This window comes from Vanacampus margaritifer, chromosome 9 (assembly GCF_051991255.1).
Source record: "Vanacampus margaritifer isolate UIUO_Vmar chromosome 9, RoL_Vmar_1.0, whole genome shotgun sequence".
NCBI classification, from domain to species: Eukaryota; Metazoa; Chordata; class Actinopteri; order Syngnathiformes; family Syngnathidae; genus Vanacampus; species Vanacampus margaritifer.
The window spans coordinates 25543820-25557661 of record NC_135440.1 but is presented as its reverse complement, the minus strand read 5'-3'; the positions used below and the strand labels follow the sequence as shown (position 1 = coordinate 25557661).

The 13842-nt window shown below is 41.3% G+C and overlaps 1 protein-coding gene across 3 annotated transcripts; it reads right to left on the bottom strand.

Moving 5' to 3' along the window:
• Positions 1–992: 992 nt before the first annotated feature.
• pex5 (peroxisomal biogenesis factor 5) lies at positions 993–13384 on the bottom strand. 3 transcript variants are annotated; one of them, XM_077576378.1, is made up of 17 exons: positions 13138–13384; positions 10775–10931; positions 10650–10688; positions 10466–10583; positions 10231–10377; positions 8745–8832; positions 8335–8425; positions 7981–8103; positions 7295–7408; positions 6925–7008; positions 6594–6713; positions 6337–6480; positions 5382–5452; positions 4171–4392; positions 3199–3364; positions 2957–3114; positions 993–1779 (listed from the first exon to the last, which is right to left on the bottom strand). In XM_077576378.1, exons 2-17 carry the CDS (start codon positions 10886–10888, stop codon positions 1530–1532), a joined length of 2049 nt encoding a protein of 682 aa, XP_077432504.1. In that variant the 5' UTR covers positions 10889–10931; positions 13138–13384; the 3' UTR covers positions 993–1529. The 3 variants fall into 3 exon arrangements, with proteins under 3 accessions (XP_077432504.1, XP_077432505.1, XP_077432507.1); XM_077576379.1 differs by lacking the exon at positions 7295–7408; XM_077576381.1 differs by lacking the exons at positions 7295–7408; positions 7981–8103.
• Between the last annotated feature and the right edge of the window lie 458 nt (positions 13385–13842).

Sequence of the window (13842 nt, the reverse complement as noted above, 5' to 3'; positions counted from 1 at the left end):
TGTTAGTGTGTTAACTATTTTTTTTCATCTGAACCTTTATTTCAAATTCTAAACTTGCCATGAAAACGTAATTTAAATTGCATTGCAACGTAAACATAAAAACACGAAAGTAAACTTGTGAACTGTATTCATAATTTTTGGATCACGCTGTATTTTATATGCCACAAAACCGAACAAACACTTTGAAATCAAAGCTTTATTGCTGATGATTATATTAAACATTGCAGCCAGGCCATCAGTCGCCTGAAAACAATTATAGTGCAACAATTAGGTTACAATACACAATATGGGGACATTTCATTTTACGACGGAGCAAACTGTCTGGCGAGAGATTTGAGTAAGAGGGAGGAGCCCACGGTGAACCAATCATATTATGCAAATGCATTATCATTCAACGTGCCTTCAGCTTGAACATTTACCCACAAGATCACGCAACTCTCCCTCTTTCAATCTTACACAAACGCACATAAAAAATCTCACACAAAACTCTCCCTCTACCACAGCCACTTTCTTAACTCTCACAATGGGGTTAGATGCCACGGGCTTCCGGGTTTTACATATCAGCGTCGTTTCCGGCCACGTTCCAACACTCGCAGCCCCACACCTGCGCCCCCCAACCGCGCGCTCCCGCTCATCGGCGGGAGGGCGTCTCGATTATCTGAAATGCTTCGGACACCGAGAGAGACGCTACACACTCGCAGCCTCGCACCCGTCGACGGGAACGCGCAACCGAGGCGCACAAAGGCGGAAGCGCAAGTATTGGGACGCGGCCCACACGTCGCAAACCAGAAACGGAAACAAAGTTGACGGGTGAAAACCCGGAAGTCCCGCCTCCTCCGTGGCATATAGTCCATTAGTACACTACTCACTCTCACACTATTCTTTTCTCAGGTCATACTTTCAACATACAAATTCCTCCTCACGCATAATCACACAAACTCTGAAAATAACACAAATTCTTCCTTTCACCCACAAATTACTCACACGCAAACTCTCAAAAAAAAAAAAAGTTTACTAAAATCTCTCTCACACACAAACTGTCATTCACACGCACATACATATTTCTTTCTACCGCATACATATTTCTTGCACAGTTACACACAGACTTGATAACGAGAAAATTAAATAATGTCAATACAAACCACAAATCCCGCTAATTGATATAACCATTCCGTTTTGAAAGTACTTGTGACAAAAAGTGGCGCATCTTGAAAACTTGCACCCACGCTGTCTGTACCATCGATCTACTGTACATCATAACCATGCTGGAGTCTACATACAACTTTGTTTTCAGGGAGGGGAAAAAAACAGCATTAGTGTTATTAACAAACCGCCAGGACTGCCAAATACGCAAAATGAAACAAATGTACTCCAGGTTGGCTGATACTAACACCGCATTTGCACCGGAATGACCCCGGTTGATGATTGGAGGATTCAAAGTATCTTCCCTCTCAGTTCCGTCTTGCCAGTCCCAAACACGTTCCTCCGTGCAGGGAGCATTCGCACTCGATCCCCCCCGTGACGGACCTTCATTGGGGGCCGCCCTCCACCTCCCTGTGGCAGAAGTGTGCCAGTAACGTGTCCAGGTCGCGGCGGTCGGCGGCCGAGTAGAGCGAGCTCTCGCCCATCATGCTGAGCGCCATGCGCAGCGTGGACCAGATGTTGTCCGACATGACGGTGGCCGCGTTGCCGCCGGGGCCCGGCGCGGCTCTCGCCTCCACGCCGGCGGCGGCCTGGCGCTGAAGGGACAGCGCTTCCAGGAAGTGCTCCACCGCCTCCCTGCGCATGAAGGGAACGAGGAGTATAATGCACGTTGTCCTTGTTCAAGCTCCTCCATGCTGGTTTCCCCCCCCTCCCACTTTTTAAGACCCCCAAGCTCCCCTATTTATATTTTATTGTAATTTTTTACATTGTGTTGACATCCGCAGAGGTTGAGCCTACTTAATTTCAGGTGAAAAATCGTCAGAAAAATATTCAATAGCAAAAAAAAACAAAAACGTAATTATTTTTCGCAAGAGTAAGAAAGTCGATTTTTTTTTTCTTCAATCGGTGATGGTCACTTTTCTGAAGCATCATGTGCTGCAGTACTTTGGCTTGATGAGCATCAACAGCAAAATGACAGTGCTGATTGGTGCCATCTAGTGGACAAATAACTTTTGCGCAACCACTGCGTGGATTAACACAAGTCAAAATGTATTAAACTGGCTAAAAGTGGTTCAAAATGATGCTGATCATTTGAAACTTTAATCGACCCAACATGACCAATTAATACATTTGAATTAAGTATGATGCAAGCAATTAAAAAAGAAAAGAAAAAAAAGAGTTTGCATTCAAAATCACACTTGATGACTGAATAATCCATGGCAATATTATTGAAGAGAGACAATTACAATTATTTAATTACAATTACAAATGTGAGAATAACACAAATTGATAATAATAATAAGACAAAAAGAGAATAATAAATATAAATAAATGTTTAACCTGAAAAAAATATAGATTTAAATGTTGTATCATGTAAAAAAATATATATATATATCAAAAAAATATTAAATAAAATATATTTTTATAATTGTAAGTTTATGTTTAAGTTTACTAGTGGTAAATAGTATTAATTATATATTTTTTCATGTACTACCAAGATTTCAAATGACTTTTTAAATTCCAACACATTTTTTTTCTTCACATGGCCCTAATATTCATTTATAAAGACAAAACGGAAACTGTCGTAGAGGTAATTTAACAATGTTTAGTGTAAAGTATAACCATAATAAACATCCATTTTCTATTGCACTCGTGCTCATTAGCCAGAACCGATCCCAGCTGACTTTAGGCCCGAGGTCATTGTACACAGTACTAAAAAAAAAAACAAGATTGTTGAAATGAGTTTCTAACAGTGTTAATAAAAACACGATAGCCTCATTAGGCGGCGTAAATGTACGTGCGTCAGTATCACCTGTGTGCGCCTAAGTTGACGCAACTGATTCCGAGGTTGTAGCGACTGCGGATGAAACCTGGCTGCAATTCCAGGGCTCTCCTGTAGGCGGCCACGGCCTCCTCCGAGCGGCTGCCGTTGGCCAGCGTGGCGCCCAGCTTGTTCCACAGTAAGTAGTCCTGAGAGACAGACGGGATCAAGATGGCTGACCTCAAAACTGACCTCACACACACACACACACAAATTGCAGTGTGTAAATTCACCTGTGGCGTGACAGAGAGCGCCGCAGTGAAGCAGTCGACTGCTTTATCGTATTCGCCGCTGAGGTTGAAGAGGACTCCCAGGCCGCACTGCAGCTGAGGGTCCACCTGCGCGGGGTCCGTGTTAGCCGCACGCAGGAACAAATTCTGCACGTCTGTAAACAAGGACCTGGGAGAAAAATAGAAACAAACAGAATTACAGCATAAGTTTATTATGAGTTTTCTAATGCGAGAAATAGCACTATAATATTTAGAGATATACCGATATGTTTTTTTAAGGGCCGATACCGATTATTAGTAGTCAAGTATTGTTTGAAGCCGATATTCATTTTCAGTAAAAAAGGGGAGAAAAATATTGGCGTCAAATTAAAAAAAAAATACAAGTGCCAATCTTGACTTTGTTGTAATGTCTTAAAGCATGTTTATTGAACACATTTTCAGAATTTCCAAAATTTAGATTTTTAAAAAAAATCTTAATAATAATAATAATAATAATAATAGCCTATACTTCTTTAAATTAAATTAAATTATTTCTATTTAATTCTTTACATTTTTAATTTCTACCCCCCAAAAAAAATATTTTCATGGAGCTCCCGAGGTTATCAGTACATCTTAAAAAGTTAAATGGAAACTTAAAGTAAATACCATAGCTTTTTTTCCTTAAAAAAAAAAAATTCAACTTTCACATTTCTTTGTTTTAATGTCGAACAAAAACAAAAGGTTCAGAAGGTTCCCAGGGTCACTAGCAAACTTTAAATAAATAGTTTCCTGAGATTAAAATGGTCAGATTGTCAAAAAAAAAGCTAACACCGATATTTGTCAAAATGCCCAATAATATTATAAAAACATGCAGTAAAAAATGTAAGCAATTCTGTCCTATTTTTCACTTCAATTCAATGGCCATTGCGCTGCTTCCGATGTGAGCACCGTGGCCACCGGAGGGCAGTATAACGAAAACAACAGCTCGCTCCTCACTCTGGCAGCAGCGAGCCAAAGCGCTCCCTCTCCTTCTCCCTTTCCCGCGAAGCGTCCTGCTGGCGCTCCCGCTCGTGCTGCTCCCACACGGCGGCGAATTTGGGATTGTGCTTGAGCCAGTCGCGGAGCGTCTCGCAGGCCTGCCGGTGCAGCGACTCGTTGGTGAAGCTGACGGCCAGCGCCATCAGAGCGGTCAGGTTGCCGTTCTTCAGCTCCACACATCTGACGGGATGACACGGGAGAGGATTTTCACCTCGGATTTATGGATGCTGTCTTTGGAAGCGCAGAGCCGCCGGAGCGATAACTCACATCTGCTTGCCGGATGTTAAATCATAACATTGGAGCTGCTCTCGAAAACTCAAGACTTTTGTTTCACAATCGATCATTTTCGACACGACGACTCAGAAATAGATGACGATAGAAAGCAAATCAATTATCGACGAGAGCTGCTATAAAACAACCTCGCCGAAGCGTAGCCATTTTTCATGCGTCACCGCCAAGGATGTTAACATCGCAAAAACAGGCAAAGTTCCATCTCGACCTGGGAAGTCTTTTTGGATCCAAGGAGAAATGCTGATATAATGAAATCTGATTGAAATATAACCGTGCTGCATGTGCGATTTCCAAACCAAACTTCAATTCCAGACTACGTTTTTGCTTCAAGTGGTCTGATGTGACAGATTTTTGACTCTGCATAGGATTAGAGAAAAAAGAAATATGTTCATGTTGGTATTTTAAGTAAGTGGAAAGAACAGAATTCTTCAAGGTGGATCTTTTATTTAAATGTTTGCAAAGCGATCTAGAGCGATGACTTCCGACTACTCTGACTTTTTTTTTTTTCACAAAATAGCAATGCCGACAATGCCAACTGTGGTCCTCATGTTAGAACATTCTTATTTTCTGCAAGGTGGAGGAAAGAACAGAATTTGCTTTGGTAAGGGGTCCCAGTGGAGAACAGATAAATAGATAAATTAGTGGTGCTCATGCGATATTTTAAAAATAAAAGATTTTTGGGGTAAATCTTGATTATTGCTCACCATTTACTTTAACATTTTGATTTAAATAATAACATTTAATGCTTTAATAAATTAATGAAATGATCATGTTGGCATCCCCCAAACAACCGTTCCAGTTTCTCATATGGTCCCTTCACACAAAAATGAATTGCCTCGCCGCGTTCTTAGTGCAGGTAATCAATGTTTATGACTGACCTGCGGAGGGCGCTGATGGCAGCAAATTCTTGCTCATTTTCTGCTTGACATGTTCCCAGATATTGCCAAGCCTGCAAAAATGACAATTGCAGCACAAAACAAGGATTGTAAATGCCTTCTTGCAATGCAGAATGAATGAATTACAGGCATAACATTTGACTGTTGTACAATATTTTGTAATTTAGTACTTGGTTCAGCTTTTTTTTTTTGTTGCTGTTGCTAATTTTATGGTGATGGTTGAATGTCACTATCTGTGTTATAATGTGTAAAATATAAATAAATAAAAATCTAAATCTTACACCAATTAAATTAGCTGGGCCCTGGCAACTAGCATTTTGATTAGGGGTAGACCAATTATCGGCTATTATTCAGCATTTTGATGAATACTGAATATCGGCATCGACCATTTTGAAGAATCATATGGCCGATAATAGATCTATTTTTTTTAAAAAAAAAGTTAACTTCAGGGAACTAATTTTAAGAAATTTTTGTTTTTAATTACATTTTCAGAGATGCTGCTGACCCCGAGAACTCTCTGCACCTTCTGTTTTTGTTTGAAAATAAAACTAAGATAAGTAAAAAAAAAAATGTAATACTTCAGATATTTCGAAATTTTTGAATACTTTATTCACTGTACAAAACAATTGTTTAGGGTTTTATTTAACTTTTGAAAACATGCTACTGCCCCTGGGAGATCCTGGAACTTTTTGTTAGATCTTTAAAACAAGAATGTATATTGACTAAGTTGCTCAATAAACATATGCTTTCAAATTAATAAATAAATAACAGCTAGAGTTTGTATTTTTTTCCAAATTTTGATGCTATTTTCCCTTTTTCGTGAAAATGAATATCGGCTCCAAATATCGTTTATCGGCGTCCTTGACTACTAACAATCAGTATCGGCCCTGAAAAAAACATATCATGTTTATGTCTAATTTTGATTTTACAATCTCACCAGCTGGTTTTCCGGTTCTTTCTGCACCGCACTCTCAAAGAAGCGAACGGCCCCGGGGATGTCCCCCGCCTCCATCCTCTTCACACCCTCTGTCAGAGGGTCCTGGTGGGACAAGTAGGGGTTGTCCTCCTCAAACTGGTACCCCTGAGAGGAAGACGAGCAGAGACACGGGAGCTTCAAACTCTGCCGGGCGCAAATCGTGTGGAAAGGAGGCGGAGTCGCGTGGAAAGGAGGCGTCGTTCCAAAGGGAGCGCCACCTTGTCATAAGACGAGCTGAGCATCTGATCAAAGTCCGACAGCCAGGGATGGCTTTCTGCGTCCCGTTTCGCCATCTCCTCCCACTCCTCTTGCAGCTTCTCCCAGAAATCCACATCACTCTGAAAAAAAAAAAAAAGATGGTAAAAGAAAAGACACACATGGAGCTGGTCTCTAAAAACAGATTTATGAGCAGGAGGAAGAGGTGCAGGAATTTCCCCGCCTCAAGTCACATAATTCATGTGCAAATCCTGCACTTCTCAATATGCCTCCTTCCCAGCCTTCTTGCCTGCGTCCAATTAGCACCGCGGTTCGCCGCTGGCTCCGACTCACCTCCACCGCGGCTTTGGCTTGGTGGAAATCCGGTCCGGCTGCGGTGAACTCGTCCACCCAGGCTTCGGCGGAATCCTGCGACACCTGAAGAAGAGGCGAGCGATCAAGCGGGTCGCTCCGAGTTTTACGCGCTAACTTTTGAGGTGGGGATGGAAGGGCGGGAACAGTAAATCTGGATAAATAAATAAATAAATAAATAAAAAAGGCACGGAAAGTGAACGGAAAGGTGGAAAAGATGAAGCGGGGAAAAAGGCACTTTTTCTTGCCGCTTAACATGTGACATGCGCTCAGCGTGGCAGACTTGTGTGCATCTGGCGTTTGCAAACTAGGATGCTGCGGTCTACCAGCGGCACGACCAAGGCGGTCCTACCTGCCTGACGACCTTGGCCCACTGCCGTGCCTGCTTAGCTTTAGCTTTGTCAATCTTCTCATTCCTCTCTGTGGATTCCAAGGGAAGACTCCCTCCCCCCGTTTCCATCAGGAACTACGCCGAGGAGGAGGAGGAGGAGGAACAGGACAGAGTTTTGGAGGTTTCCAAGGGCGGGAGTTTGTTTCGGGGTTCAGGGAGGTAGATGATTTGTGCTTGTTAATTTGGGGTCAAAAACGGGAAGAGTACATGGCAGAGTTAAGAGGTCCGCGGTTATGAAAAAGGTAGTCATCACTAAAACATGCAATGTAGTACAGTCATCATTTCTGGCAGGAAAACAAGTGTAACAGCAAATGAAAAAAATATATAAAGATGAGCAGCCAAACCAGAAGGAGCTAATGTGATTTAAATCTGTTCTATGTCATTTCTTGGCACAAAGTGGGCTTGGACGGGGATTTGAAGGGGAAATCCTGGAACGTTTGGCTTCGGATTTTTTTCACTGACAGAACCTCAACACCACAGTGAAAATAAATCAGAGTTTACATTTTTTTTTTAAAGTCAAGTTAATATGCATAAAAAAAGTAAGTGCAGCCGCAAGATTCATATAAAGAATGGGAGGCCACATCCTACATGGGGGGGTGTTTATGTATTCCTGGTGTCTGGTCCTTGACGGGGGCAGAGACTCGTACCTGGTTGAGGTTGGAAGCCCAGTTGTGAGCCTCCTCGGCCTGAGCTTTATCTGTCAGCTGTCTGTCTGTCCTGCTCTCCACTGTCACACTGCCCTCGCCAATTTGCCTAATGAACCGCAGGAACTGCGCAGCAGTGAAGAACAAAACAAAAGAAAACAAGGAAAACCACAAATAAAAGAGATCAGCATCGACCATCGCTATCTTACATGAACGCTGATACGCTGCCAACGTGCGAAAAATAAATGGCCACAGCACCCGAGTATGATTATGAAGGGATGGAAAGAGAGTGGAGTGATAGATGTGTCATGAGAGGTGCCGTGTTGGCTGCTTGCTGGACAGGAAGTTGCTGCTTACCTCTGTGTTTTGTAACTTGGGGTCATTCACTTTCGAGACGAGCTCATTGGCCGTCTCTCGCAACTCCTCTCCCGGCTGGTATTCCTTTGTCCTGGTAAATTACAAGAAATGACCACCATTATTTTTTTTTATATAATCTTTAACCCCTAGGCGTTATTGTGACCATTTTTGGGCTTTTTGTTGGTTCTGACCAAGCCCTTTCAAAATAAAATACTGCCCACGGGTTAAACGGGGTGTTTGGAAAATCACTGCACTTTTATTTTTATTTACAGGCATTTTCTATATGTAGCACATAAATACAGTGGCTCTCAAAAGTCTCCACCCCCCCCTTCACATGGCAAGTCTATGATCAAGATATATCGAACCGTACGGTATTGATCCATTTTCCTTCCATTTAAAAGCCTCCTCACCACTGCTCGCTCTCCTTGTCTCCAAAGTCTCCCAGCCACAGCTTCTCCTCCGACTGTTCCAGATATTCCTCTGCCCAGCGTCCAGGATCTGGATGAAGGGAAAACATACACGCCAAGAAGACCACACAGTAAGAAATGTCATGCTGCATTTACTGAAGAAAAACGGTGCAGGTTTATAGACATATAGAGCGTTTATTTACTCCTGCAGCATCAGGGCAGGCAAGAGGGGCAAGCAAGGTTTTGTTTGGGAAAAAAAGAGTCTTTATTTTACAAATGCATTTAAAATAACATATATTAGGCGTGTCAAAATTAATGGGTTAACTTGGAGTTAACTTATAATTCCTTTAACGCCACTTTTTTTTTTTTTTAAATGTATGATGAATGAACCACACCTTACTTGGAAAGCCTGTACTGAGGAAATTCCAGTCGCAACGCAGCAGACGTGTCCACGTCAAAATTTTGCAGTAAGAAATGTAATAAAAATGCATATATTTGTGGAGGCTGGGATCAAGTTGTGTTTTACAATTTAAAAAATTTGCAGAATTTCACAAGTTCGCAATCATGTCATCTAGTGGCAGAAAAATGACCTCAACACAAATCAATATCACACTTGTTTTTTTTTTTACAGTACAGTACATGTTTTTAATTTTAACTAAATTTTATGAATTATGAAATCACTGTATCAATGACTTAAAGATGCAGCCATATTTCTATTAGTTTAACATTTTTTCCTCTTTTGTTAACAAGAGTATCATACTTAGATTTTTTTTTTTTAACATTTTATTGTACATTTAGAAGATAAAAAAATCTGTGACTAATCGAATTAACTATTGAAGTCATGTGATTAATTCAGAGTAAAATTTTTAATCGCCTGACACCCCTAGTATATGTGTGTTCTTATATATATATATATATATATATATATATATATATATATATACATATTTTTTTTTATCTAATAATTAGCATTAATTAAAATGATATCTCACTGGGAGGCTAATAAAATGCATTCATCAAAATTTCATTTTGTTGAGTTTTGGATACAAAGAAAAATATATTGACTTTTTTTTTTTCACAGCAACAACCTGTCACATTATTATATTTACGAGAAGACAGGCAGACAATTACTCGACTTCAACTTGATTTCCAGCACATTTTCGTCGACTAAAAAAAATCTTTGTCGCTCGACTCCTACTAAGGACATATTAGAGAGGCAGCCACTGTTTGAGGAAATACGATACCACTAAATAATGCATGGGGCAACATCCTCCAAAGTTAAAAAGGAAGAAGTTATGCCGATGATGGTAATATCATACAATAAAGCAACATTTTCTTACGGTGTGTGAAATGACCACATGCCAAATAAAACACAGAAAGAAAAAATAAACCATGGAATGAAATGGTAAGTTCACCACATACACACACAAACGTCTCTGGGAATGTATGAATATTATCTTTAATATCCATTTTGCTTGTTGTGTCTCACCTGCGGCCTGAGCGATGAATTCTTTGGTCCAGTCGGCGTCCGCTGCATCGCCGAGCGCGCCGAGTCCCGGCGCGGACGCGGAATCCGAGCCCGAGACGAATTCTGCCGCCCAGGCGCCCGAGAGAGCCAACGCTGCCACATCTGGAGCTGCGACGCCACAGTAAACATCGCATTGGCGCGAGCCCGGAGACGCTGGCGAGGCGAGTCGAGTGACTCCGAGAAGAACTCGCGCTACCTCTCTGCGGAGCTTGTCTGTAGCTCTGCTGGTCGATTTGCTGCATCTCCTCCAGCAGCTGACCCATGTCGAAGGTGTGCGGGGGACGCGGCGGCGCCTGAAGGAATTCATTGACCAGCTGGGAACGGCCCAAAAATATGTTAGCCGAACTTTCACCACAAAGTTAAATAAAACCTGAGCTGACCTCGTCTTCCGCTGCTATTTCAATGGGAGTCGGCGGAATCTAGTTTGAAGTAAAATATAAAAACAATGAGACGTGTTGACTTTCCAGGCATTTATTACGTTGGCAGTTTCAACGAACGCGCTCACCGTAGGTGTGGAGCGGTGCCGCCAAGCCCCGCCTTCCTTGGTCATGTGACCGGTCAACTTCATAAGCGGATTGGCCCCGCCGCATTCTGCCTCCACCAGCTCCCGCATCGCCATGGCAACACAAGGATGAGGCGATCCCGACTGGGCCACCTGACAACTGAGAGGAGGGTAGAGATTCATTTCAAGTGTTTCATCTGGATTGAAGTTATTAATGTTCACTTTGTGTTCTCAGCGGTCAAATTTGACAACAGAGAGACAAAGTATTACCATGTAAAGACCGTGTCAGTGAACACGGTTGTCGAGCCTTTTGCTTTTAAGAGCTGAAAGGCCAAGCGAGGCAAAATCTGTGCCCCAGTTTATCTTTTGCCACATAACCAAGTTAAAGCTCCATCTGCTGTTTTCCATGTCATTTCCTTGTTAGGCTCAACCATGAATAATGAGGCTGCGATGGGCCAGCGCACACACAAGACACGCTCCGCCAGTTCTGCTTCCGACTGACTTAGTGCTTTGTTTTTCAAAGCTTTTAATACCGTGGCGTGTCATATTAAACAAACTCCCAGGCCATAATATGCAGCAACAAAACCATGCTAAAAAAATAAAATTAAAAAAATAAAAGCAAAACCATAGCACAATTAAAATTGTACTGCCCATAAACCACCAATGGGCCTATGAATATAGTTATCATAACCATAACATTTTACTGCATTATTTAAAATTAAGTGTCACTTACTGTGGAGAAATGCTAAAAAAAATATATATACACATATGATTAAAGATTTTTTTTAAAAGATGCTAAAATGGTTTAAGCTCTTGAGTCAATGACAGAGGCCTTATAAAATACATAGTAATTTAATAGATTATCATTTGAAAAAAAAAAAAAAAAAACCTGGCCACTATATGAGGATAAAACAATATTTTGAAGTGACTTCTTTATGCCCAGAAAATAATGAACAAATCATAACTGTGAGCCATTCCGCAGTACAATGTACACATAACGAAACCCAATCAACAGTTGGGTCTGGCCGACTCAACTCCACTACCCTGGAGATGAGTTACAATTTCCAAAAATGAACCGTCACGGAAGATAAATCAGGCCGGGCAGAATTCTTCTCTCCTCCACGCACATAACGCATCATATAAGACAAGTCTCCGTCCTCTGTTATCAATTACAGACGAGGCCGTGACTCAACACCCGGCACTGATACGATATAATCAGGATGGAAGTAAGAGGATAATAAGAAGATATTAATACACACGCAGAGTCGCAGACCACACTCACGGGTGTCATCAGATCCAGTACAATATTTGTAGCAAATAGTCTGCTGATTTTCACCCATCCATTGTGTACAGCACTTGTCCTCATCAGGGTCACGGGGTCAGCACAGTTGACTTTAGGTGAGAGGCGGGGTGCACCTTGGCCTGGCCGCCAGCCAACCGCAGGGCACATAAGGGCACGTTTTCGGAGTGGCTGCTCATATAACACCATCATTTATATTTTTATGTATTATTTGTTTGTCGTCTTTTAACTTGTACTGCACTTTAGTTTCGACTTGTGTGCTATATAAATAAAGTGCTATGGTTGGGTAAGCAGGACAAACAAGCATTTGGACTTTCGCTCACATTTACACTTACGGACTATTTAATATCAAATATTCTCAAACTCAATTTTGATTGACATTTAATGGGGTCAAAATAATGAAAACAACCCTCAGCATGACGCAGTGCAGTTCTAAAACATTTCTAAATGCACTTATAAATATGGTTATACTGTATTATACTTATACAACATTGTACTAAAATTACAAAACTGAGCATTATTATAGTTTTTTATTTAACTTTAGTTGTATTGATCTCATTAACCATTCCTAATTAAATGTCCAGTGAGTGTTGTGTACAACTAACTATTCTAAGGTGACACCTGTTTATACAACTAACACTTACATATTGACTGCTATATTGTCGTTTTAATTAACCAATAATTTTCATTTTTAAATGTACGTTACGTTTAATAGACGACTCAAAAACATGTACACAAGCATATCAGAAGGTACTACTAACATTGTTCATTGTCATGTGTCAAATGAATTGACAGTGATCTCGATGCTAATATTAATTATGCCATCGCCCAGAAACATTAAAATCATTTTATTATATATAAATATGTTTATTAAAGTAGTAGTAGCAGAACTCAAAACGCAGCATTTATCGTAAGCGACTCAAAACGCACCCAACAATAACAGGCTAAGTGTTAGCTCGCTAAGCTAACTAGCTACAAGGCTAACGAGCCAATACCAGCGGTGCGGAACAAGACGGCTCGCCGCCGAACACGCACCGAGAAACGGATAGCGTGACGTTCAGCTCACCGCTCACAGAAGCTTCTGCCTGGAGCTCACCACCGTTGTGCCTCCTTCTCCGATGCTTCCGCTCGCTCTGTTGTGCTTTTACAACCGCGTCGGGACTGAAATTGACGCCGTCAGACTGCCATCGCCTCACACCAACAGCCACGAAATCCTCCGAGATGTGTTGTTATAAGCGCGGCTCTTCTATTCACCTTCCACTTCCATGACACACCGCACAGTGCACGCTCAAAGCCAGAAGAAGAAGCTAGTGTTAAGGAACGTCTGAAACGTATTCCCGAACGGATTTACGTGCGTACGCTGGTGCATTAACTTGCTGAAGGAGTTACGTCGAAATATTTGTCGTAAAATATCAAAGTTCAACAGTTGTTTGTCAGGAGGCAAAACAAGACGAAAATCAAATACTGTACTGCATGTTGAGATGAAAGTTTAACTAATTGTGTTAAACTTTATCTAACCAACAAATAACGTTGTCGGTCCCACTGTGTACTATGAGATGGTTAACGAAATCACGTGACCACCTGATTCATTAAAATCGAAATCCCCCCTCTCAAATTTTCAGATTAGCTCAGTGAATTATTATTATTAATTTATTGAGGTTGTTATATATTGATAAATATGGTTGGGTTTGAATTCTGAGAAGCAGCCTTATTTACCTGATCCTTAATTTTCATAATAACCACCCCCAAACAGTTTCTCTGCCCATTACTT